Below are 27039 nucleotides of genomic sequence, written 5' to 3'. Positions count from 1 at the left end.
ACATTTTTCACATTTTGTCATGTTACAACCAAAAATGTAAATGTATTTAATTGGGATTATATGTGATAGACATCACAAAGTGGCATATAATTGTGAAGTGGAAGGAAAATGATAAATGGTTTTAAAAATGTTTTACAAATAAATATCTGAAAAGTCTGGCGTGCATTTGTATTCAAAGCACTGTATGTGCTGTAGCTATAATCATTTTTAGCAGGGTTTCCCAGAGACCTGAGGGTTCCTCCATGGTAAAAGTTTGAGAAAGGCTGGTTTAAGAAGACTTCTAGTAGTTAAAGAGGTTCTTCACCCTGTAAAACAAAAAATGTAAAAGTCGTCAGCTACAAATACTGTAGCTAGTGACTTAAAAAAAAAAAAATAGGATTTTTGTACTTAGTGTAAAATCAATTTCTCTGAGTTTGATGTACACAGCGCTCCATAAAATCATAAATGGGTTATATTGCCCCCTACAGGAGTAGGAATAGGCAGAACAAAAAACACCTGGCTACGCCCATGGGCCATCCTCAGGCTGATATATAACCCTCCTCTCTGCTCTAGGTAATCAGTTTAGTAGCAAGCAGTATTAGAAGTATCGGAACTCCATAGAGGGGTGGGTGCTGTGTCCGTCGATGAACTCAGAGAAATGGATTTTACAGTAAATTAAAAAAATCCCATTTTCTCTTTTGTTAATCAACAGACACAGCGCTCCAGAAATCATAACTACTGGGGCGTCCAAAAGCAGTGCCAAAAGAAAAATGAGGGTGGGGAAAATAACCATGGGCTAAACATAGGTGCCCTTAACCAGAACAGGAGCCTTAACCGGGTCACAGGAGTCCTGTCTGAAAAAAAAAAGTTTAAATAAAAAAAACACCCCTCAAGAGGGAACAGCCCCTCTTAAACAGCAGCCTGCAAAACTTAAGAAGAATCCGCAGATGCCAAAGTATCTACCTTATAGAATTTTGTGAAGGTATGCACCGACGACCCAGTGTCCGCCTTGCAAACTTGCAACATTCATGCCTGATGACGGAAGGCCCAAGAAGCACTCAGCGCCTGAGTAGAAAGTGCCGTGACAGGGAAAGGGTGAACCAGGCCCATCCTGTTTAAAGGTCAGGTTCCACATCTTTCTGATCCATCTGGAGATGGTAGCCGAAGAAGCTCTTTTCTTGGTCCGTCCGTAACCACAAAAAGCGAGTCTGACCTCTCAAAGTAGCTGCCAGATACACCTGAATTGCACGAACCACATCCAAGGTATGCAAAGCAAATTCCTTGGAATAACCTGGTTTGGGACAAAAGGAAGGCAACACAATATTCTCATTCAAATGGAAGTCAGAGAGAACTTTGGGCAGGAATGATGGACAGGGACGAAGAACCACTTTATCCCTGTGGACCACTAAATAGGGACTGCGACAGGATAATTGCTGCCAATTCTAATAACCTGCAGGCCGAGGTAATAGCCACCAAGAAGGTCACCTTCTGGGATAACGTAGACAAGGGAGTCTCACGTATATTCTCAAATGGAGGTTTTGGAGAGCTAAAAACACTAAATTTAAATCCCATGGTGGCAAAAGAGACCGTACAGGTGGTGTCACATGTCGAACCCCCTGAATGAAGGTACGGACAAAAGAGTGCGTGGCTAGGGGTTGCTGAAAGAAGTTTGTCAAGGCAGACACCTGGCCCTTGATGGTACTTAGGTCCAACTTCTGATCAATGCCCCGTTGAAGAAAGGTTAAGATCTGAGCCACAGAAAAGGATTGAGGATGAGCGCCAACCAACTAACAACAAGAAATGTTCACTTTCCACCTACGTTGGTATATCTTGCTGGAAGAAGACTTCCTCGCCTTCACCAAAGTAGGGATAACTGATCCAAACACTCCTATATCCCGCAGTACCTGGCTTTCAATAGCTAAGCGATTAATACCAGCGACTAAAGCAGGATGGTAGATTAGCCCTTGGGACAATTGGTCTTCTCTGAGAGAAAGCCCACAAGGGATGTTTACGGCCACTAGGATGATAGGAAGATCCTTGCTCTTAATTCCTCGCAGGAACTGCGGAAGAAGCCTGAGCCGAGGAGGATACTGGCCTTACCGTGGCCCTTGGAACCTGCGGCATATGTCAGAGGACCCCGCGACCTCCTCACGAACTTCGGTATCCTCCTGTGGAGCCGAACCGGCTAAAGAAGCTGCATGTAGGACTGTGCAAACAAAACTGTCTTGAAGGTGGATACCACCAGAGCCTGTATGCAGATCAGGGGGGAGAACTGCCTGTGTGACAGCAACCGATGAATCACGGCCCGTGATTCCAGAAATTTGTCCACAGGAAGAACCACCCTGTTCAGAAAAAGAATCAGACCTAGTTAAATTTAAACATGTCCCAAATTGTGATAGGTCCCAAGAGCCTGCGGCGGAAAGGAGGGGCAAACTTCTGCTCAGATTGAAGCGGCAAAGTGGGAGCGAGTATCCGCTTCCCCCTCTCCCCCTGAAAAAATTAAATGATTTGTTTTTTTTTCACACTATACTTTCTTTCTTTGCTAGCCGTTTATTTTTTGCTATGTTTTTCCTCTATGATCTTTTATAATGGATCTTGGTGAAATGTAGTATAAATCATTTTTAGGAGGGCTGTATGGACCCCAATTGTGAAAGCATTGACTTGTGAAATCAGTGATCTCAGGGTAATCTCCTCTAACATGTCACCAGGCTATGATAGTCTCCTGAAACATGCCTACAGTCTGCAACAACTCCTATAGCATGCCCCCAATCTCTAACCATGTGCTGTACTATGTCTTCAGTTTCTGACAGTTTTCGGGTGCATTACATTCAGTAAATATAAACGTGCCCCCCCCCCCCCCCCCCACCGTGATGTCAGGGAAAGCATTTGACACCTGTATATCACCCCTGGTAGAACTATACTTCAGCCTACAAATCATAAATTCTATATGTCCTAATGTGCAAAATAATTAAAGAAATTAGATGTCCTTCCTACTACAAATACACAGTCCCCAATAAGGTAACATTTAAATATCTGCTCTAGACTGGACACAATGCACGGACTAAAGTTGTTAAAAGTGCATTTAAAAAAGCAGAATGTATGACTCAGGGCTGGCCCAAGACATTGTGATGCCTGGGTCCGAGAATGAAATGCTGCCCCCCCCCCCCCCCTCCCAAAAAAAAAAAAAATTCACGCCCTCCAAGAGGCCCCCACATTCTATAGGACTATGAAAGCAGTCAGAGGAGTGCGAGTGTGTACGGAGTGACAGCAAGAGCAGGACAGAGCAGTAGACACTGGGCAGATGAGCGCACCAGGCTTTCTTTTTTTTTTTTTTTTTTTTTTTTTAATAATCTTTATTTAACAAATTCAAGACAGTACACGGATATGCAAAACATCAAAAAGAGTAAGCAAAGTGCAGATAAGAGATACATAGAGAAGGCACAATTGGTAATTCCATCAATCCGGACGCCATGAGCGAAACATAAACATCTACAGGGGGTCAAACAAACGGTCATATTGAAAGCGTGTGCCAATTCGGCCAAACAGCAAACACAGTAAAACACCCCTAATACGCCATGTCTGTCATCGCCATCCGGGAAGGTCTCCACAGAGGGAGTCGGATAGCCAGCCAGACACCACTTATACCCAGAGTAACAGCACATGTTGGCATCCAGAATACAGCGTATACTACAGAGGACATTAGCAAGAGGCCTTAAGAAAAGAAAAAGAAGGAAAAGCAAAGGTCAGGAATAATAGGGAAGAACAGTGTGGAGAAACAGACAGATAGGGAGGGGAACAGAACAGATAGGATAAGAGAGGCCTGGAGGGGGGTGTGGACCCTAGCGAGGAGGATACTGGCCAGGAGTCTCGGCATCCGGCTGCAAGCAGCTGTTACACATCTGGGATCTCATCAGAGTAGAACATCCAAGTATCCTTGAAGCGTTCCTGCCTAGCCTGCGAGGTCAGAACCTGCCGTTCCGCCTCCATCACCAGGTTGACCTCCCTCTTCCACTCAGAAAGCGTGGGACAAGCGGAACTTCGCCAGTGCCTCGGTATGAGGCACTTGGCGGCATTCAGCAGGAAGGGGACAACACTACGCTTGCAACGTTTGAACGAGGAGCGTGTGTCATGGAACAGATATTGTAGGGGAGTGCGAGTAGGAGGAGTGAGCGACAATTTTGACACCCAGTGATGAACAGCGTCCCAAAAGGGCTGCAGCAGAGGGCACTCCCACCAGATGTGGAGGAATGTACCCACCTGTCCACAGCCCCTCCAGCAATGGGGGTCCGAGCCTGGAAAAATCCAGGCTAGTTTGGCAGGAGTCCTGTACCATCGAGCCACAAACTTATAGGCCGACTCCTGTATCCTAGTACTAATGGAGGAAACATGGGTCAGACGCAGGATGCGAGACAATTGCGGGGGAGAGAATTCCACCCCCAGCTCCCTCTCCCATTCCCGCACAAAGTAAGGGGGCGAGGAGGAAACCCCACTCAGAAGCAATTTATACATATGTGACAATAGATGGCGGGAGTCTGGGGGATCTACAAACCACTTCTCAAAGGCTGAGAGGCCAGTAATCGGGCGGGGAGCAGTCGGGAGTGTGGCAAAAAAAAAATCAGTCAGTTGCCTATAGCGCCAATCGGAAAATCGCAGAAGCGGTCGCGCAAAGTCGCCAAGGGTAGCAAAGTGCCCGCAGGAGCAAACTTCGCGCAGTACAACTTGCCGTCTGCACTCCAGGAGCGGAAGAAGCGGACATCCTCCCCCGGAGAGAACCAGGGAAACCCACCCAGGGGGGCCAAAGGGGACACGCCTGAGGACAAATCGCCAGATACGTTAAGGCCATCCCAAATGTGAATTGTAGCCTTAGTCAGGGGCGACGTCCAGACCGAAAGCCCGCGCTCACCCGTCGGAATCCACGGAGCTCCATCTAGATTCCGTCCAGTCAGCGTTTTCTCTAAGGGGACCCAGGGTTTAGTCTGGCCGTCGTGCACCCAGTTCAGCATACGAACCAGTGCCATCGCTTTATAATACAGAGCGACATCCAGAAGACCCACGCCACCATCGGCCTTCGTCCTCCGAAGGATAGAGTAGGCCAAGCGGGGGCTCTTTTCCCTCCAGACGAACTTCAAAAAAGCCAGACGCAGACGCTTAAAAAAGGATACAGGCAGATGCATAACAACCGTGTTAAATAAATATATCAACCGAGGGAGAATAGTCATTTTAAGAACGTTGATGCGGCCAAACCACGTAATGGAGTGGGAGGCCCACGAGTCCAAGTCAAGATGAATGCGTGCCAGTAAGTCCCCGAAGTTCTTGTCATATAGGGTTTTCAAGTCAGGAGAGATGTTCACTCCAAGATATGGGAGGTAGTCCTCCCGCCATCTAAAGCCAAAACACAGTCGCAGTGTCTGAGTCAAATCTGGGGGCACATGAATAGGTAGCAACTCAGATTTGTCATAATTGATCTTGAAATTGGAAAGTCTGCCAAACAAGTCCAACTTGCGCACCAGCACCGGGAGAGAGAGCTGCGGTCGGGCAAAATAAAACAGCAGGTCATCGGCATAAGCCGATAACTTGTGTTCCGTGGAACCCACCGTGACGCCAGCAATGTCAGAAGTCGCCCTCACTCTCCTCAAAAAGGGTTCCAGGACCAGGGCGAAAAGAAGGGGTGACAGGGGGCACCCCTGCCGGGTACCATTATAAATAGGAAAGGGATCTGACAGCAATCCATGCACCCTGACCCTGGCATTTAGGCCATGATATAGAGCCAAGATCCACCCCAACATGCGAGCCCCAAGCCCCAAGGATCGGAGGACCTCCGACAGATATGGCCAGGCCACCCTGTCAAAGGCCTTCTCCGCATCCAAGGAGAGGACCAAACAGGGATGTCTATCCGGTCCATGTTGTGCCCAGTGAAGAACATGAAGAGCCCTGACAGTATTGTCACGGAGGGGCATGAAGCCCGCCTGGTCAGGGTGGATCAAGGACGCAACATGGTCTTGGAGGTGAAGTGCCATAATCTTGGCCAAAATCTTGGTGTCAGAGAGATGGGCCCATAACTGGCACAGTGTTGGGGGGTCCTTGCCCAGTTTAGGGAGCACCACTATATGGGCCATCAACGCCTCCGGTGGGAGGGGTCGCTCATCCGACACCGCGTTAAAATAAGTGCACATCTGGGCACCAAGGACAGGGAGCAGGGCCTTGTAATAGTGGTTCGTGAAACCGTCCGGGCCCGGGCTCTTGCCTGCGGGCAAGCCAGATATCACCCTGCTCACCTCTGCCTCGGAAATAGGAGCCTCCAGTTCCGCCAGGACCCCGTCAGGGAGCCTGTGGAGTCCGGAGTCCGCCACATAGTCATGGATGTCGAGCAACCGACCCCCCCCGACGGCGGGAGATGGTACAGGGATTCATTAAAGCGTTGGAAGCAGTTGCCGATCCGAGGGGAACTAACCACTTTCCCCTCCAGAGTCTCCAAGGCATGGACATGACTTTATGCAGCACACGGGCCAACAGACGGCCACACTTGTTCCCATGTTTGTAGAAATGGTGAGCCCAGAAGCGCAACTTGTCCCGGGCCCGCCTGTCCAGACAAGACGTCAAGGTGCCCCGCAGCTCCTCCAGGGAACGAGCATCCCCGGGAGCCAAGTCACGCTTATGCTTGATTTCCAAATCGTGGATCCGGTCCAGCAAATCGGAGATCTCCTGTTGTCGTTGCCGCTTCAATCGGGAACCATGTGAAATAAGAACCCCTCTGATCACAGCCTTATGGCCCTCCCAAATGGCGGACGGTGAGACCTCTGGCGAGGAGTTAAGCTCAAAGTAAGAGCGCACCACCTCAGTAAATTGACCCAAAATGGAGGGATCATCCAGGAGATTTTCGTTAAGGCGCCACGTCCGGGTCACACGGTGAGCACCGGGGGACGCAAATGACAAGGAGAACCGGGAGTGATCAGAGAGGGTAATAGACCCAATCAAAGCGGCACGGACAGAGTACAAATGGAACTGGACCACCATGAGCAAATCCAACCTAGAATACATATCATGAACCGGAGTAGTAACTGTAGTCCTTGACCCCGGGATTGAAGATCCTCCAGCAGTCCACCAAATGCAGGGCCCTGAACAACCTCCGGAAGTGCTTCTGAGCCCGAAAAGAGAGGGGAGAGCAGCCTGAGGAGGAGTCCAGGGTGGGGTCAAGAACCACATTAAAATCCCCCCCAAGAACAACTATACCCTCTTGAAAACCCTTCATTTTAGTAAGGGCGGAGGACAAAAAGGAGACTGTCCTAGAGTTCGGGGCATAGACATTAGCAAGAGTATATGCGTGGCCATGGATCGTACCCTTCAAAAAAAAGGAAACGCCCCTCGGGGTCCTGAGGGAGTCAGTAAGCACAAAAGGACACTGTTTGTGGATAGCTATGGCAACCCCCCTGGCTTTGGCAATCGGAGACACGCTATGATACCATTGGGAAAACATCTGGGTAGGCAAACGGGGAGTGGAGGAAGCAGGGAAGTGGGTCTCCTGCAAATAAAGCACATCAGGGCGCAAGTGACGCAGTTCCTGCCACATCCGTCCCCGCTTATTGGGAGAACAAAGTCCCCGCACATTGTACGAGGTCACACGTAGCACGTCAGCCATGATACATCAGTAGGGGATCGGGGAGAACACACAGGTACCAGGCAACCGGAGAACACTGCCCCAGGCAACAAGGCAATCAAAAGGATCTCCAAGATACATCGCTCCACACACCTACCGTGGGTCCCAGGCCCCCCAACCAAACCACCCGGGAGAAGGGGGGGGGGGAAGGGGAGGGGGAGAGGAGAAGAGAGGTGACATAAAGAAAGACAAGAAAGAGGGAATGTGATAGAAGAAGCAGGGAGCAGAAAAAAGAGAAGAGGAGACAAAAACCGCCCCCGGTATAGGGAACCATCCTAAAAGAATGCGCCCCCGTAGCAACAGAAAAAAGGGCTACTCCAACTAACCATGAAAAAAGAAAAAACCTCGAGGATACGGAAACACCCAGACCCACGGGGCCACCTACTGTGGGGTAGTGACTGAACCGCCAGTGAGGAGCAATGCATCTCCGAGCCTATAACAATAATAACTGAGTAATCATGACCCGCAGCTGGGCTGGAGGAGACCCACGGCCACGAAGAACCCTGGGCCTGCCCCCAGACCGCAAGGGGGAACCCCCCGCATGTAAACCAACAAAACATGAGTCAAAAACATTCAATAAAATAGTGCAAACACCACCGTAATGGCATAGGGACTTGTCCGAGCCCCCCAGAGCAGCAAAAAGTAGCAGAGCCCGCCATCCAGCAAGGCCCCAACAGAGGCAGATAATGGTTAATCTTGCAGGGAGGCCCGGGCAGAACCCCGTCGCGAGCCTCTGCGACGTTTCCCTCTTTGCGGGGTGACCTGTTGCCACCGTTCAGGACGTTGCGGCAATGGGATATCGCTCTGCAGCCTCCAATCAGGGAAATCCGTCAAGGGGACATCCAGGGCAGCACAAAAGCGTTGAAGGTCATCCTTGGTGCGGAGAACAGCCGATTTGCCATTCCTAGAAGCAGTAAGGCGGAAGGGAAAGCCCCAGCGATACACCACTTGATGAGAGTGCAGGGTTTCCAGCAGGGGGCGCAGGGAGCGCCGTTGCACGAGTGTCCGCCGAGACAGGTCAGGAAACAGAGAAAGTTGGGCGCCATCAAAGTCAATCACAGCCATAGGCCTCGCAGCTTTCATAATGTCTTCCTTCAAAGCATACTTATGGAGCTTACAAATAACATCCTGGGGCGGCTCCCCATCCTGCGGCTGGGGGAGCAAGGCCCTGTGCGCTCTGTCAATGTCTATGACGTCAGGGACTCCGTTTCCCAAAATCTGGCGAAAGATACCCTGGACAGAGGGGATCAGGTCAGGAGCTCTGGAAGCTTCAGGGAGACCCCTAATACGTATGTTCTGGCGCCTGTCCCTGTGCTCATAATCATCAAGCTGGTCCATAAGCGTATTAAGGACAGGGTCATGTGTAAAGGCAGTCTCTTGAAAGGAGGATAGGGGAATGTAAAACATCATCCTGGCCGCTTTCCAGAGAGGCAACCCTGTGACCTAAGGCCTCAGTGTCCGCTCGCAGCCCCTCCAGAGCCTGAGTAACCGATTGCTCCACTGTAGTGGTAATCAAATGAACAATCTCTGTCCTAGTCGGCAAGGCCTTAATGTGGGCCTTCCAGTCCCAGTCCTCAGTGTCCCCAGAGTCAGTGGAGTGGGGTGATACCGCCGCATATGGCAAGAAGGGGTTGGGGCTGCGCCCCTGTACCTGAGACAGCGGCAATCCGGAGGAGGAAGGCGGTCCTGGAAGCAGCGTGGAGATCGGAGAGGAACGGGGCGCCGCCATCTTGGTCGCCGCTGAAAAGAGGTCGCGGAGGTCCATGGAGCAAGCGGAAAGCCCTCCGGGAGGTTGGGAGGATGGTCGCTTCTTCGGTGGCATCGCTTGCAGGTAAGTGGGCGAAAGTCGGCCGCTGCAGGTCAAGTGCTGGGCTCAGGGAAGCAGGACCTCACACGAGATGCGTCCTCACACCATCGCGGTCAGGCCACGCCCCCCCGCACCAGGCTTTCTACTGTGTATAGTGCCACAGTGCCCTGCAGGGCTGCGAGCATGGTACAGGAGAATGCAGTGCTGCGGGCATGGTACAGGAGAATGCAGTGCTGCGGGCATGGTACAGGAGAATGCAGGGCTGCGGGCATGGTACAGGAGAATGCAGGGCTGCGGGCATGGTACAGGAGAATGCAGGGCTGCGGGCATGGTACAGGAGAATGCAGGGCTGCGGGCATGGTACAGGAGAATGCAGGGCTGCGGACATGGTACAGGAGAATGTAGGGATGAGGACATGGTACAGGAGAATGTAGGGATGAGGACATGGTACAGGAGAATGCGGGGCTGCGGATATGGTACAGGAGAATGCGGGGCTGCGGGCATGGTACAGGAGAATGCAGGGCTGCGGGCATGGTACAGGAGAATGCAGGGCTGCGGGCATGGTACAGGAGAATGCAGGGCTGCGGACATGGTACAGGAGAATGCAGGGCTGCGGACATGGTACAGGAGAATGTAGGGATGAGGACATGGTACAGGAGAATGCGGGGCTGCGGATATGGTACAGGAGAATGCGGGGCTGCGGGCATGGTACAGGAGAATGCGGGGCTGCGGGCATGGTACAGAAGAATGCGGGCCGTGGGCATGGTACAGGAGAATGCAGGGCTGCGGCTATGGTACAGGAGAATGCGGGGCTGCGGCTATGGTACAGGAGAATGCGGGGCTGCGGGCATGGTACAGGAGAATGCGGGGCTGCAAGCATGGTACAGGAGAATGCGGGGCTGCGGGCATGGTACAGGAGAATGCGGGGCTGCGGGCATGGTACAGGAGAATGCGGGGCTGCGGGCATGGTACAGGAGAATGCGGGTCTGCGGGCATGGTACAGGAGAATGCAGGGCTGCGGGCATGGTACAGGAGAATGCAGGGCTGCGGGCATAGTACAGGAGAATGCGGGTCTGCGGGCATGGTGCAAGAGAATGCAGTGCTGCGGGCATGGTGCATGAGAATTCAGGGCTGTAGGCATGGTGCAAAAGAATGCAGTGCTGCAGTCTCACTTACCTGTTCCTAAAGGCGCCTTAGGATAAAAAAAAGGTCCGCGGCCAGCCTGACATGCACACTGCGCATGCCCTGCCACTGCTCGGTAAAGTCTGTACATGTTCAGCTGTTCCCGGAAATAGCCGAACGTTTACGGGCTTTTCCGAGCGGCGGCGGCGGCGCATGGGCAGTGTGCATGTCAGGCCGGCCGCTGACCTTTTTTTTTTTTATCTAGCCGAAGAAGAGAAGAAGCAGCTGGGGGCCGCTCCTCTCTAAGTAGCGCCTGGGTCCCATGGTAGGGCCGGCCCTGGTATGACTCTTTGAGAACATTTAATTCTGTAAATGGGATATTATTCAAAAGGCACCAACAGAGCAATCTATCATGACTGTGGGTTTGTCATTTAACTACCGGTATACAAATAAGTTCTTGCTTTAATGATCAGTCTGTTAAATCTAGGAGCAAAGAGGCAATTTTTATTGGCCAGAATTTACAGGGACTATAAGGGACTTTTACGCTGTCTAGCTGTGATACATATTTCCCTATGAGCAAGTCAGCAAAAAAAAAGGTGATGAGCGAGAAATGAAAAAGGCTCACCACAAAAAGTCAGCCTTCTAGCATCAGGAAATTTAATTACATCAGTTTATTGTGAAATTAGCTTTTCATCAGAATTTACACGCCATGGGGAAGCAAAACACACACAAAAGAGAAGCTATGTTTAAAAAAGAAAAGAAAACGATTACACCAGTGGTCTCCAAACTGCATCCCTGGGGCCAGACGTGGCTCTTTGCTTGCCTTTATCCGGCCCTTGGACACCAACAATGCAGCACCATTCCTTCCTCTGACATCAACGAAGGGGCACTATTCCTTCCACTGATAAATGATTGGCACTATCCCACCTCTTAATACAAGGGACTATTTCTCAGACTGACACCAACAATAGAGCACCATTCCTCCCACTGACACCAATGATAGGGCACCATTCCTCCTTCTGACACCAATGACAGGGCGCTATTCCATCCTTAATACCAACAATTTGGCGTCAATGGGAGTATACAATGCTTTATCATTGGCATTAGTGGGAGGAATAGTGCAAAGCACTTTCTACTCACACTGGCCCCATTCCAGCCCCCAGATTGTCTGAAGGACAGTAAACTGGCCTTTGGTGTAGAAAGTTATGAGATCCATCTGTTACATGAATGATACACAAATGTATAGTGTTCTGAACAGAGATGTATAGTAACTAAGTAGAACTACTTCACTACTGTACTTAAGTACCGAAAGGCGGTATCTGTACTTTCCTAAAGTAGAATTTTTTTCTCCTATTTCCACTTTTACTTCACTACATTTTTTCAATGATTTCAATACTTCTACTCCGATATTTTTTTTTTGTGCTGCATAGTTACTCGTTGTGTATTATCAGCGCATACGAAAATAAAAGCTACTGTATGTATAAATAAAAGCTGCATTTGAAATAATAAAAAATAATATGATAATCAAACTTTTGACTTCTTTCTTTAATAACTACATAACACAGTACTTGTACTTTTACTTTCAATATTTGAGTAGCATTTTTTTTTTTCAAAACTACTGGTACTTTTACTTTCAGTACTTGAGTAGCAAAATGTAAAAAAAAACTACTTGCAATGCTTAAGTACAAAAAATGTTGAATACTTTAGTACTTCTACTCAAGTCACTTTTTGATCAAGCACTTCTACTTAAGTCACTTTTTGATCGAGCACTTCCACTTCTACTCAAGTATGGGTTTCGAGTACTTTATACAACTCTGGTTCTGAATCAGTAATGACTACAGAAGGCTCACTATATGGGCATCATAGAACATGCGATGGCTCCTTCTGCAGTTCTTAAAAATTCATATCCAGTCATATTTTTTCCCCTATCGGAGGAGAAGGGTCAAGTTTTAATGCGGTTTGAAAGAGTTGTGAAAGAGATGATGTCACAGGATAAGAAGTGAGGTGAAACCTCCCGATAGACACATCTGTTCTGGTGACAACCAGTAAAATTTCTGTACACAGGACAGGAGCTGAAGATGAACATTTTCTCCAGTGATGTAGTGTCAGTCCTATGATGGCTTTTGACCTGCTTTACTTTGTTTGAGATGCATTTGCATTGCAGGCAAAGCAGGGAAAACTCAGCCCCATGTAAACAGGTCATCTGATTTTACATAGGATCTTGCAGACACTGAGCTCTAATGCAAAACACAGTATTTGAAGGCAAAGGCCCTTTTACACAAGTCTGTAAAAAGTTGGTGGAGTTACTAAACCTTCCTATTCTACCTAAAAGAATTAGCAAGACTTCAAATGATTGCATAGTTTTACATACACATCGGGAGATCAAGGTACTTACCCGCCAACAAAGCAAAGGATATAGAAGGCAAAATAAAATATAGCAAAAGGCCCAAAAGTTATTAAGAAGAGCACAACGCCAAGACTTCCCCATCCCCATATGGAAAGGCTGGCCTGCAAAGAAAAAAAGAAAATTATAATAATTAGATGTGTACATAACTGATTAAAGAAAGCACAGCAACAGGTATAAAGATTTAATCAATATATTAACAAGATGAATATAAGAGCCTCCGTATTCTACCTTTTAAACAGGTCACAATACACAATATACCCTTTTGTTACTATTTTGAAAGATCCAAGCAGCGCTTACACAAAACATGCTCAGTCATTGACAAGAATTAACAAATGTAATGGCATTAAGCATTGCACTGATACCATTATCGGTGCCGAGAATAAGAATTTACGAGTACTTGTGCACATGCTCCGATGCTAAAACCGATACCTCCAACCAATAGCTTACAGATGGTAACCCCTGCCTTTATGGAGGAAGATGTTGCGCGACGGCGTGGTAGTGTTAAACGTGAAATTTGAACCGCAGAAGCTCTGACAAGTGCTCTATCACTACAGTTACTGTTTCTTTCTTTATAATTATGAAGAAATGTAAGAATTTTTCATTAGTCCAAAAAAAAATACACGACACTAAAAATAGGCATCAGTAATTGGTATCTGCGAGTACTTGGGAAAGAGTATCAGTACTCAGTCTTAAAAAAAACTGGTATCAGTGCATCCCTAGTGGCATTCTTGTAGTTATAAACTAGGTAGCACTTTACAGAGTAACACAGAAATATGTAAGAGGTCACAGTAATATAACTGCAAACACATGATCGGAAGCCAATAAAGCCATCATTGATTTTTTTTTTTTTTGGGGTGTATGACCAATCTGAATACAAAAAAAAAAAAAACAGATTCCGTACAAATGTTACATGTCCCTCTGGTGGGGATTGAGCTCAAGAGCATAATAATGCAAGGCATGTAGCCACCATTGCTGTTCCTAGATCACAATCACGATTACAAAAAAAAGCAGATCCTTCAATTACCAAAAAATAAAAAAATCACTGAGTGCTTTTCTAAAATAAAATAAGTAAAACCAAAGGAAAGGAAGAAGTCGCAGCCACTATGAGAGACCAGCTATTACTTGGAGAATTGCTCGCTGTTATTGGATATTCCACCATTACGCACAAATGACGAGATTAAAAGGCACTAAAAGGTAGCATGAGTTCAAGCAACAGCAAAGTATGTGTCAATGGTATACTCAGAGTTCCATGGCCAAACTTCCCATTAACTGAGAATTCTCTTGGCAGTATGCTGAAAAACATTACTATAATCATAAAAGCATAAGGAAAAAATATTAGTTCACAGAAATGTATTTGACTGTATTCTATCAGATTCTGGCAGCTTTAGAAAGACGAACAGCCTGCATAGGGACCCAACTTAAAAATCTAAACATTTGAAGTGGTCATAGGGAAAATCTAGAAATGTTAATAGTGTCTAAGCTGCATCCAGAAAAATATACATTTTGTCTGGGATTCCTAATGAAAAACAGCAATACACTTGTTGGGATGTAATGACGCCTAGGCACTCCTGTGCTTTTATAGCTTCATAGCTGTATATCTGCAGTGTGAGATCTAAGGCGCTGCAGCCTCTGTTATGGCGCTTTTCCACTGCATGGAACCGAACGGTACGGCTCTCAAAAACAGTACCACCTCGATTGTGGTTTCAACAGGTACCATACCCGGTACCATATCCCACAATCCTTTGCATGCAGTCACTACCAGCCACTGATTGGTCAGATAATCCCACCCACCCCCTTGTTATCCCACCCACTTAACTTTAGTACTACTTTAGTGGAAAAGCAAACCATACCGTACCATACCGAACTGTTCCAACACCGTACCATGCGGTACCAGCAGTGGAAAAGCAAACCAGGCCAAGCAGGGCCGAGTAGAGCCGAGCCGGTACTTGCAGTGGAAAAGTGCCATTAGTCTCAGGAGATTTGCAGTGACATTTGGTGATGGCATTACTGTGCTGCTCACTGTTCTCCTGCTGGGGGTTCTGATATGAGGAAGCAAAACTCTGCTTCTACCAAGATAGCTTCCTCCATGCAAAAGACAAAGTGAAGAACCATGCATTGTAAGTCAGTAATGGGGCAAAGATCAGCTGCAGGGAGACCACAGGCCATAGTGTTTTTTTGAAGTTTTTTTTAACTGCTGGGCACCCGCCCACAGTGCATTTACTGCGGCAGAGTGGCACAGCCAGGCTATGCAATAAACCGGTACGTCCCCTAGCACATGCGCACTAGTGTGCCCCTTGGAGCAGGCAGCGGTGTGATCCCTTGACTGATGTACTTTGGTGGACATAGCGTATAACGGCGCTTGGAATCTGGCCACTCAGACCTTGCATTTTAATGCATTTAGGATATAGCAGACTAATAGTACATAGGCTAGCTATACATGAATAGAAAATCAATACATTCCATCAGCAGCTTTGGCTATTGTATTTGGAGAGCCACAACACCCAAAGCTGCCTGAATACAGTCCAGGGTTCATACACATTTTCACCAATAAAATTCCATGACTTTTCCATGACTTCACGTAAATATTCATGACCTAATGTGTCATGAAATGTCTATGTATACATGTTAAATAAGAAGAAAATCCATGTCACACCCAGCATATTTTTACTAATATAAATGACAAGCTTTGTAGTGTACAGTGGAATATGAAATCTTTATTTAAATAACGCTTGAACAGTAACAACGTACTTTTCGTCATGAAGCCATACATTTTTAAAGCTGCATTTCCCTGGCATTGCTGTAACACTGTGAACACACTAACTTTAGCTGAAACTATTACCCCTGTTGTAATTTGACCAATATACTGTAACTGGAGAAAGATTAATGGCCGCTCCTGCTTGGGGATAAAGCATCAGTTCAGGCAGTCATGATGGAGGTTCAGGCGGACTGGTATGGATGGCACAGTCAGATGCACAAAATGCAGCACTTACACTTTTAGGCCCAAGCCACAGTCATGAGGTGCAGGCGGACTGGTATGGATGGCACAGATCTGATGCACAAATGCAGCACTTACTCTTGAAGAAAGAACAGTAAATGGGTGCTCCTGCTTGCCGGACTAAAGCAGTTCAGGCAGTCATGAAGGTGCAGCTGGACACTGTGATATGGATGGCACAGTTAAATGCAAAAAATGCGGCACTTACTACTCTTAGGCCGAACCTACAGTCCCACAAACAGGCAGAAAAGAGTTAACAGAAAGGCGCCATTCAGTGGATTGGATGCTTAATAATTTTATTGACATATATTTTACATTGGTGTAAGCGTATAGGACTGGTAGGTGTCCTTCCGGGTCCGCATTTTCCCCTACTGTCAGTCACTGGCCAGCAGCAGCCAAGGAGATGAACCAATCAGGCAGCGGGGAGGGCCGGCCGTGGTTTGCCTGGAGACTGAGTGGCCAGCAGCAGCAGCAACAGCCGGGTGATTACAACCAATCAGGCAGCGGAAGCGTCACTGGAGGGCGGGCCGGCCGCATGAACATGATGACGCGGAAGGGGGCGGTAACCGCTGCCTGATTGGTTCATCTCCTCAGCTGCTGCTGGCCAGTGACATTAAGCGCATACCGCTGACCAGGAAGGACGCTTACACCGATGTAAATACAGTATGTGGCAATAAAATCATTAAGGAATAAAATAAACAAAAAAATCATTAAGCATCCGCTCCCCGCTCCTCCACAGTTCTCATATTCCATGACTTTTCCAAAACCTAGTGGTGTTTACCAATTTTCCATGACTTTCCCAGGCCTGGAAAGTGTCATCTAAAAATTCCATGACTTTTCCTGGATTTCCACGACCGTACGAACCCTAATACACCAATAGTGATGCCATCTCACAGGATGCAGTCTCGATTTCACTGTTAATTTTCTACATGGCTGTGGACTCCTAAAATCAAGTTTTGTCAAGCTATGTGGTACCGACAGGGAGAGTTTTGGCAATTTCAGCAGAACTGGTCTGAATTTGAGCAGTGTACGACCAGCTTAGGCCCCTTTCACACAGGCTTTCTGATCCGGTCCGTCTGTTAGTTGGACCTGATCGGATGCTCCATGCACCCCTATGGAGCAGCGGATGTCAGCGAAGACATCTCCGCTGACACCCGCTGCTATCCGATCCGATCCTGTCCATGAAATCCGGACGGATGGAAAACCTATTTTCCATCCGTCTGGAGGATCAGATGAAAAACGGATAGGCAGTCCGTTTTCATCCGATCTCCCATAGAGGAGAGCGGGCTCTGACAGCTCTGTCTCTGAAAAGTAAGCTGTCCGCCGATCCCCGCTGAGCAAAACGAAGTCCGTTGGGCGCACCGCCCGTGTGAAAGGGGCCTTAAAGTAGAACAAAAAATGGATTTTTGTAAAATCTTACCGTAAAATCCTTTTCTCTTAGCTCATCGACAGACGTAGTCCTCGGTGATACACCACCTTCGGGTTATGTTACCTCCGCAGGAGCAGGACTAGACAGGAAATTAAAAAGCTCTGGCCACACCCTAGGGGCAGTCCCAGAGGGTATATCCTCTCTCTCTCTGCCTCAGCAAATCAGTTATGTGAAAAAGCAGTGCTTAGAGAATTTAACCCAACCCAACTCCAAAACAGAGGGGCGGGGACTACGTCTGTCGATGAGCTAAGAGAAAAGGATTTTACGGTAAGATTTTACAAAAATCCATTTTTCTCTAGCGCTCATCGACAGACGTAGTCCTCGGTGATACACCACCTTCGGGACGTCCCAGAGCAGTATCACAACTGAGGGGTGGGAAAATGGAAATCAAATCCCAATCTAGAAGGCCCAACCGGTGCCAACTAGAAGTTTACAATGCTCATCCTTAATGATGAGACTCAACAAAAAAATTTTCAAACAGAAAAAAACCCTCGAGGTAGACCACCGGTCTCCTCAAATTGCGGCCTGCAAAACCTTGCGGCCAAATGAGGCATCCGCCGATGCCGTCACATCAATTTTATAGAATTTTGTAAAAGGTATGTACCGACGACCAGGTGGCCGCCTTACATACCTGGACCACTGACGCCTGATGGCGAAAGGCCCAGGAAGTACTGAGCGCTCGAGTGGAGTGCGCCCTAACAGGGAACGGAGGACTCTGACCCTTAATAGAATAAGCCTGTACCACCGTCTGTCTAATCCATTTGGCAATGGTTGCGGCAGATGCAGGCAAACCCTTTCTGGGGCCATCCGTGATCACAAAAAGTGAATCCGTCTTACGGAATGATTCCGTAGCTTTCAGGTATACCCTGATTGCCCGAACCACATCTAAGGAATGCAACGCATGTTCCCGATGATGCTTGGGCTGAGGACACAAGGAAGGTAGTACAATATCTTCATTCAGATGAAAATCTGAAACCACCTTAGGAAGAAAAGATGGCTTAGGATGAAGTACTACCTTATCCCTATGAATCACTAGGTATGGGGACTGGCATGATAATGCAGCCAGTTCTGACACCCTGCGAGCAGAAGTAATAGCCACCAAGAAGGCCACCTTCTGGGATAAAGTAAGCAAGGGAATCTCCCTGATGTTTTCAAAAGGAGGTTTCTGTAGAACCGACAAAACCAAATTAAGATCCCAGGGCGGTAAGGGCGCGCGGACTGGAGGAGCCAGGTGCCGCACCCCCTGGATGAAATTCCGCACCAGGGATTTGGTAGCTAACGGCTTCTGAAAGAAGATTGCTAATGCTGAAACTTGACCCTTGATGGTGCTCAAGGCTAGCTTCTGCTCAACCCCTTGTTGCAAAAAGGCCAATATTCGAGACACCGAATAGGTACGTGGAGGAAATCCTAAAGATTCGCACCACGCAATATAAGTCTTCCATGTGTGATAATAGACTTTGCTGGAAGTCGCTTTCCTTGCTTTAATAAGGGTAGGAATGACAGAAGTAGACAAACCTCTGTCCTTCAGTACTTGGGTCTCAATGGCCAGGCCATTAAAACCAGCGACTGTAAAGCACGAAGGTAACTTGGTCCTAGAGACCACAGACACTCCCTGAGACGAAGTTCCCACGGAACGTCTGCGACTAGCATGTCCAAGTCGGCCAGGCCGGCTTGAGGAGGCCAGCCTAGAATTTCTAGGACCACTGGCGCTGATTGGATCTGAACCAGGCGTCCCTAGAGCTATCTGGCCCCGACCATCCGAGAAAGTCTGGTCGTTTTCTGTTTCCACACATTTATCAGATACCTGATAGTTATCAGGAAGGGTGATCTTTTCTGGTTGAACCTCAGGGACCGAAGTCACCCGACTAGAGGCTACTTGGCCTATCTGGTCAACCAGATCCGATTCCTGTGAGGTATCGGGACTAATCTTAGGAAAGGGTAAAGGAAAAGATCTATTCAGGGAACGGTAACTACCGCTTCCTGTGGTACTTAAATGTTGGAAGGGAAGAATCGCACCGGTAGTAGTGGTTGATGCTCGATCTGATGTCCTGAATACCGGTGAAAACGTCCCCCCACCCTGAAACCGGGTGGGGGCGCACCTTCAGGCTGTGTACTCCTTTGCTTCGGGTCTGGCTGGGTTGGTCCTCTGCTTGTCCGACCAGCCCTTCTTGAATCCTCCTGGAGGAGTCTTGCCTTTCCCGCTAGTACCAGCCGGGCGCCCTTTATGGGCGGTAAAGAAAGGTCCTCGCTTGTTGCGAGGTCCCTTAGCTTTTGCAGCCTGTGGCAAGAAAGTGCTCTTGCCCCCAGTGGCATCCTTAATGATTTCATCTAGGTTGGCCCCAAATAGACAATTCCCCTGAAAAGGGAGATTGGTCAAGGTCTTTTTGGAACCTAGGTCAGCTGACCAGCATTTTAACCACAGCACACGTCTGAGGATCACTGCTAACTTAGATGCATGCCCTAATAAGGGAGTTGTGTCCAAGGCTGCGTCACAGATAAACCGTAGCCCTTGTATGATCTGTTCCATCAAATCAGATGTCTCCTGGGGAATATCTTTTCCCCTAAGATCTTGGCGTACCATTTTCGCCCATTCCGTAAGTGTCTGGGAAACTAGACCAATAACAATTACTGGTCTAAATGCTGACCCTATCAGAGAAAAGATAGTGCGGGACTCTGCTTCTATCTTTCGATCCACCGGATCCTTAAAGGACGAAGTGTCCTCCACTGGAATAACCGTGGCTTTATTCAGCCTGGAAATAGGCGGATCCACGACTGGTGGTACCGTCCATTTCTTAATGATGGATTCCTCAAACGGATAGCGTCTAGCAATACGCTTGGAAATAGTAAAGGTACGTTTAGAATGCTCCCATTCTCCTTTAATCTGATTACCAAAACATTTAGGTACCGGAAAAGCCTTCGCCATCTTGATGGGCTTATTAGTACCGAAAGGCCTCTTCTGTTTCAGTTGCCTCTGCCGGTAAAGCCTCAAGTTTTAAGGTTTCTTGCACTGCCACAACTAGTGCGTCCACCAATGCTTCTTCCTGAATTATAGCAGGAGAAGAAGCGTCCTCCTCACTGTCTGAGGGGGCTTTACCTGGGATAACAGCCCTTGCAGAGGAACCTGCAACTGCCGTGACCATCTCTGAATCTGAGTCAGAGGTGTCAGATGGTATAGGGGTAGGCGGGGGTCGCTTCCTTGACCCCCGTCCCTGACAGGCCGCCTCCACCCGAGCCACCATAGACTCCAAAATTGCTGTAAATGATTCTATACTCTGTGCACCGGCGGGTCCCGAGGCCCCCTCGAGGGAAACAAGTGGGGGAATATGTGTGGCAGGGTCCATGATAACTCCAGTTACTTCCTGGATAATATAATTCAAAAGAAAAAAACTTTTTTTTTTTTTTTTTCTGACCCCCAGTGCCACAAAAAGCCCCTTAGTGTTACCTGCTAGGGATCCCTATCGATCGATCGAGAGAGAGATAGACCCCCAGGCTCACCACTTGATGCTCAGAGTTAAAACTGCAACAGCTTACAGCGCTGTCTTGACAAACAGGAAGTCTTTTGGCTGGCTGCCCAGGAAGAAGGGAGGCGGCTCCGCCCCTCTGCACGCCTTCCGGCGCCTCCCCCAAGCTCCACGAGGTGTAGGATCACCTCAAACATGGCCGCCCCCATGCTGGAGACACGAGGCTACGCCAAAATGGCGGCTCGTGCGATCCAGCAAAAAAAATGGCGGCGGCCTGTGCTGACTAGCGGTGTGCTGCAGGGCACACAACACTCTCTCTGCATGGGGATATGGCGTGGTTGGCGGTACCGGCCCTGGCGGACCGCATGGCCGTTCGGGAGGCCTGCTAATAGCTGGAGATCTGATTTGGAAGGCAGTCTACATGTCCGTGGCTTCTGACTGGTAGGTAGCTTATACTTAACCCATAAGATTCCCAGAATGCCACAGATTACATCTTTAAAACATGTATACAATAGATTGTTAGCTCCCAAACCAAGCCTCCTGGCTTTTTGCACACATAAAATCACACTCAAAGTAGGAGGATTTGTGACATGTTATAGGATAGAAAGAACTCTTTCTTACCATACAGAGAGGGGCCCGCGTTCACCACAAAACCCGTCAGGGAAAAAGGGGGAACATACTACTCACCATACCGGAACCAGGCGGGCACCAACTCCTGACAGTACCCCTCTCCACCGGGGCGGGAGGGCTGTCGACCGATACGGACGCCGTGACTCATGGTCTTTGGCGTTTCAGCGAGACGTTTAACTCGCGGGTTCAGTCCTTTTAATGGGACTTTGTCGCGGCCGACCCAGCGCGGAGCTATGGCCTGCACGCGCTCGTAGGCTGAACTGGGGTGACCACCGGATCTCAACATCCAGCCCGTCGCCCAGTTCAGCTTTCTTGCTTGAAGATCTCACAGGAACACTGGAGAAAAAAAGCTGTCTAAAAATCCTTTTAGAAAAAAATTCTTGCCAGGACCTAAGATCCCAGCAAGGTATCTAGGTCCTTACTCCTAACTAGACAGAAAATAACTGATTTGCTGAGGCAGAGAGAGAGAGGATATACCCTCTGGGACTGCCCCTAGGGTGTGGCCAGAGCTTTTTAATTTCCTGTCTAGTCCTGCTCCTGCGGAGGTAACATAACCCGAAGGTGGTGTATCACCGAGGACTACGTCTGTCGATGAGCGCTAGAGAAAATACCATTTTCTATTTTTTTTATGTTTTGAACAGAGTGTAGATGGTACCCCTGTTAGTTATTATTGTTGTCTGTGTCCCCCATTAGGGAGATTCACCCCCTCTATTAGTCCTGTTTACGCTTATCAAAAGTGAAAGCAAATTCCACATTTTGGGTTGTCCCCAGAACAGTAATTGAAAAGAATCATTCAAATGGGGACACTAGTCTTGGTGACCTGAAGGGCCCCAATAGATTCCCTTAATTTGCAGGGATTTCCTCACTTCCTGTTTAAGCTATGGGATAGGAAGGGAGAAGAAATCTAGCCAATGGGACACAGGTGGCAAATTTAACCTTTCAGGGCTTATAACCCTCCCTTACTCTATCCAAAATGAGAAAAAAAAAAAAAAGGGTTTTGACTATAGTTCTACTTTAAATATTTGAGATCTCATTCCAATGGTTGACCTACCTTTATTATTATCACAAAAATATGGGAGAACAATGTAAAAGCATTGAATATATAGAGCACATAGTGCTCAAAAATATTTTGGGACTTTGTCCCAAAATATTTTTGAGCACTATGTGCTCTATATATTCATGTATACACAGGGATGGAGACTCTAGGCAGGAGTCTCATATAAAGTCCCACCTACCCTTGATGTTTTCCCATTTTCCTCCTCTGTTCCTTTCCTTCCCCCCCCCTCCCTCCCTTCTTTCCTTCCCCCCCCCTTTGTTTACCCCCCCCCCCCCTTTCTCCCATTATTAGATTGATCTAGGGATGGAGATGTGTCACCAATGGTTTCATCATTGTTACCCAACATGTTATTATGTATATTGGTACCACAATTTACAGGATATATTAATGCTCTGGGTTTTGTATATGTATTGTGCATGTTATTCCATACTGTTTCCGATCATTCCATCTTTCCACTCATGCCATAGGGAGGTGTGTGTCTCCCGTGTGGTCTACAGATGGGAACTGCGATGCGCCCCGCCCGCGTCCGTTCTGCTCTCTCTCCCCTCTGGCTGTGTGCCGAGGTGGGGGCGGGACCTTCGGTCGCAGCCGCGACGCATCGGCGTCACATCCATCCGTGCGGGGTTGACGTCACACGCTGTTGGCGTCCCCGCACGTGACTCCACCAGCGTTCATTTGAGGGAGACCGCTTCGGGCAACATTAGTTTGCCTGATGGACTCCCTCTATGCTGAACAGCATTGTGACGCTGAGGGCCGTCTCCCGCCCAGTCTCAGCGTAGGTGCTTTCACTTACTTTATTCACCTGCTCCTATATTTTCTTCTATCACTGTTACTTTCACAATTCAGTTTTTTCACTTGTGGGATTTGTTTTCTACCACTGGTGTCAGTTACTTCACCCTATTTATTTTTCACTTTCTGAAGATTTTCTTTGGTGTTCTAGGGGTGTCTTCCATGGGTACTTTTTAACACTTTTTATGCATGTTTTTCCATTGGTTATGGCTATTTCCTAGCTATACACTTTCACCTCATTTTCTGGTACCATCACTGGTTTCACTTTCTTCATATGGTTTGGGCTCCCTTTTTCCTTTACTAATTCATACTTACTAACCTTATATGTGGATCAATGGCTTGATTTATACATATATGCATATATATTTTTCGTACAGTGTCATGACAATTCTAAATCGAGCCCTTCAATACCTCTTCCCAATTTCTTCACCACACTATGGATCTTGTGCTTTGACTGTGTTTGTGGAGACTGCTCTCTCAGTTCCCATTTGGGACTCAATTCCGGGCGATCCCATTACCTGACTGACATTCGATATCATAAGTGTAAGTTCTTTTTCCTTACGCTAACAACATAAAACATTCTTTTATTTTTGATATCATACTACATTTGTATATATATTTTTTAGATGCTATGACCATGCGTGCTCCTGAGGAAGTGAATAATATTTCACGAAACGCGTCGAGCTTAAGAGGCAAACAATTTATCTACAAGCATTACCAGATATACTCGAATGTTCTGTAATATTTTCTTCTATGTTCAATCATTTGTGTTACAACTTTGTATCAATTCTATATGCAAACCCTTTTTACCTCCATTGTATTGTATCTATAACATTGTCAACTGCCATTTATACAATATTAAAACACACGATGTTAATTGATTCTATACCTTTTTTTGTGCTTACCAGCCTAGGTATATTGAACATCATATAACAACATCATGTGCCCATTGGCCATATCTCATACAAAGTCCCAAAATATTTTTGAGCACTATGTGCTCTATATATTCATGTATACACAGGGATGGAGACTCTAGGCAGGAGTCTCATATAAAGTCCCACCTACCCTTGATGTTTTCCCATTTTCCTCCCCTGTTCCTTTCCTTCCCCCCCCCCCTCCCTCCCTTCTTTCCTTCCCCCCCCCTTTGTTTACCCCCCCCCTTTCTCCCATTATTAAATGTAAAAGCATTGTCAAATATATTGAAAAAACTCCCAATATGTGCTCACCGAAACCATATATATATATATATAAATATATAAAATATATATATTATATATTTTTTTTTTTTCTAATACATATAAGGAAATACGTGTTTTTTTCTTTTCTTTTTCTTATTAATGCTTAGAGGTCGACTGTAGGTAACCAGGCAGGGGCCCCAACAAACCCAGAACGTTATTACATTTCGCTCTGAGATGACATTAGTTTAGCAAGTGGCTGTGAAGCTCTCAGCGATTCTATTCTTGGCTTATGACTTCTTGTTCCTTCGGCATTAGCTGTACCATAGAAGTCACCCCAGCTACTTAGCATCATTAAGAGAAATTACATTTCCTCTGGATAACTCCTGCACAAAACCCTCTCAATTATAAATACTAAGGCTTCTGCAGTTTAACCAAACTCATTAAACTTATTCGATTAGATTTGAGGAACGCCAATTTAGTGGAACATTCAGCGGTTTAATAGTTTTAACAAAATACCATTTTGCAGTAACAGGCAGGATATCATGGAATTATATCCATGAGTTTTGCAGTATACACACTCTTCACTGCTGCTGCTAGAAAAAAAAAAATAGTAATTTATCCACTGAGAAAGAAGTTAATAGCTTCAGAGCAAGAGGGTATAGATCGCAAAGCAGTAGGGATGGCCTGGTAGTTAGCACTGCTACCCTGCTTGCAACTAAGGGCTTGCGTAGACATGCTTTGAAATTCTTGATACCATGAATGCGCCTATCACGTTAAGAAGCATTTCACACGCATTTGCATCACAGTAAATAAGACCATCAAGGACCCTTTGATAATGTCCGATTAGACGAAACGCGTCAGTCGGAGTATCTGGTGCTGTCGGCAGTGGCCATCATTGTGAGTGCTTTTGTTTGATTACTTTATGTAATGCTTTTACGCAATATTTTAATAAAATACTGCACTTTTGGAGATGATTCCTGGCTCCTGGAAAGCTTTATTTGTCCTAGTTCGAATCTATGTGCAGGTGCCATTGAATGCAGAACGCTGGAACTGTTGCACGTGATTCAGGGAGATCGGACATGGGTCACAGGTGCTTTTGCTCTTGTAATGGCAGCCCACTGTTCTGGTGAGTTTTGACTTCACATGGAGATGATGACCGGTTCCTTCAGTACTTTATAGGAGACTTGCATAAAAACAAAGCCCTCTAGCGGAGTGCTGTCACCGCTTCCATCTTTATCCAGTATTCCTTCTGGGTTTGCAGGCTTTGGGCGTATGAATGGCTAAATCGCTATGGCAGTCCCTCGCATGTGTGCGGGAGTCATGGCCACAGCAGAGTCTGAAAGGACGCCACAGTCCATTCAAAGCCCAGTGCGCATGCGCCGGTGACGTCACCAGTTGCTGCTAAAGCAAAGTTCTCCTAAACGCTCCTTATTTAGGAGATATTTATTGTACCTATAGGTATGCCTATAAAGGCCGACCCATAGGTAAACATTAACCATCTGAGTTTACTACCACTTTAAACTGCTCCCCCTTTAGCTGGAAAGGCTGGAGCCAAGGTTGTACACATGCTTTGCAGCTGGAAATACCCCATCGTGTTCGGTGGGCACAAACGCCCAATGAATGTGACCCATTTAAGTAAATGGAGTTGTTCTGCAATCTTGCACAGTGCTGGCAGTTGCAGCGCAATAGTATAGCATTCAGGTGGTTAAAAAAGGCATTGAGGAGGCGATACAACGCTTCCCCACCACCTGTCAAATGCTCTCTGAAGAGCGCTTCAAATGCTGATTGCTCTTCAGAGAGCACCGCAAGTGTAAATGAGGCCTAAAAGTCCGGGGGCTCATATCACACCAGATTGCCATCTGGCCTTCGTATCATGGTAATAGATCCAAAATAAAGTACATTAATCTGCTGAATGCATGTTCTGGGTCTCTAAAGACAAAGACAGATAACCAGCAAAGCACTGGAAGGCCACACGACAGGTATACTTTACTATAAAGGGCCATCGAGCTGCAAAAGAAACTGGCCAACATTCGGCCCCTGCACACAGCAGCTGGTCCGACAGAAGACGGATGGCTTCCCCTGCTGTCTCAGCCAATGAGGAGGAAAAGACCCTGGACAGCTGCTGCCCTCGTGCATATCCCTGGAGATGGTGTTTGGGTAAGTATGGGGGGGGGGGGGGGGGAACTGCACACACAATGTTTTTTACCTTCATACATGCAATGCATGAAGGTAAAAAACCTTGAACCTTTACAACTACTTTAAGGGCCCATGCACACTAGGCAACAGAGAAAAATGCCAGAACTGCAGGCAGAAAGAATCGGAATAAAATACGCTTCCATGGAGCATATTGTACATGTATTTTGGCACATTTGAGGTTATAAAGGTTTTTCCCTAAAACACTAGAAAAAATGTACACTTATACACTTGATGTGCCTAAAAGCCGGGTTTAGGCGTGTCAAGCATTTTTCTGCCCAAAAGCTCCTCTCAAAAAACGCACTTGTGATGATTTTTTGTTCTTCAGCCTATAAATGCTT

The 27039-nt window shown here is 47.2% G+C and overlaps 1 protein-coding gene across 2 annotated transcripts in view; it reads right to left on the bottom strand.

Moving 5' to 3' along the window:
* The window catches only part of SNX13 (sorting nexin 13), a 256460-nt gene that overhangs the window by 152263 nt on the left and 77158 nt on the right, over positions 1 to 27039 (bottom strand). For both annotated transcript variants that reach the window (XM_082257983.1, XM_082257984.1), the window contains exon 2: positions 12958 to 13070. In XM_082257983.1, coding sequence (XP_082114109.1) covers positions 12958 to 13070 — 113 coding nt within the window. The remainder of the gene's footprint in view (positions 1 to 12957; positions 13071 to 27039) is intronic.

This window comes from Pelophylax lessonae, assembly GCF_965119305.1.
Source record: "Pelophylax lessonae genome assembly, chromosome: 5".
Taxonomy (NCBI): Eukaryota; Metazoa; Chordata; class Amphibia; order Anura; family Ranidae; genus Pelophylax; species Pelophylax lessonae.
This window is presented reverse-complemented; position numbering and strand designations above follow the sequence as displayed.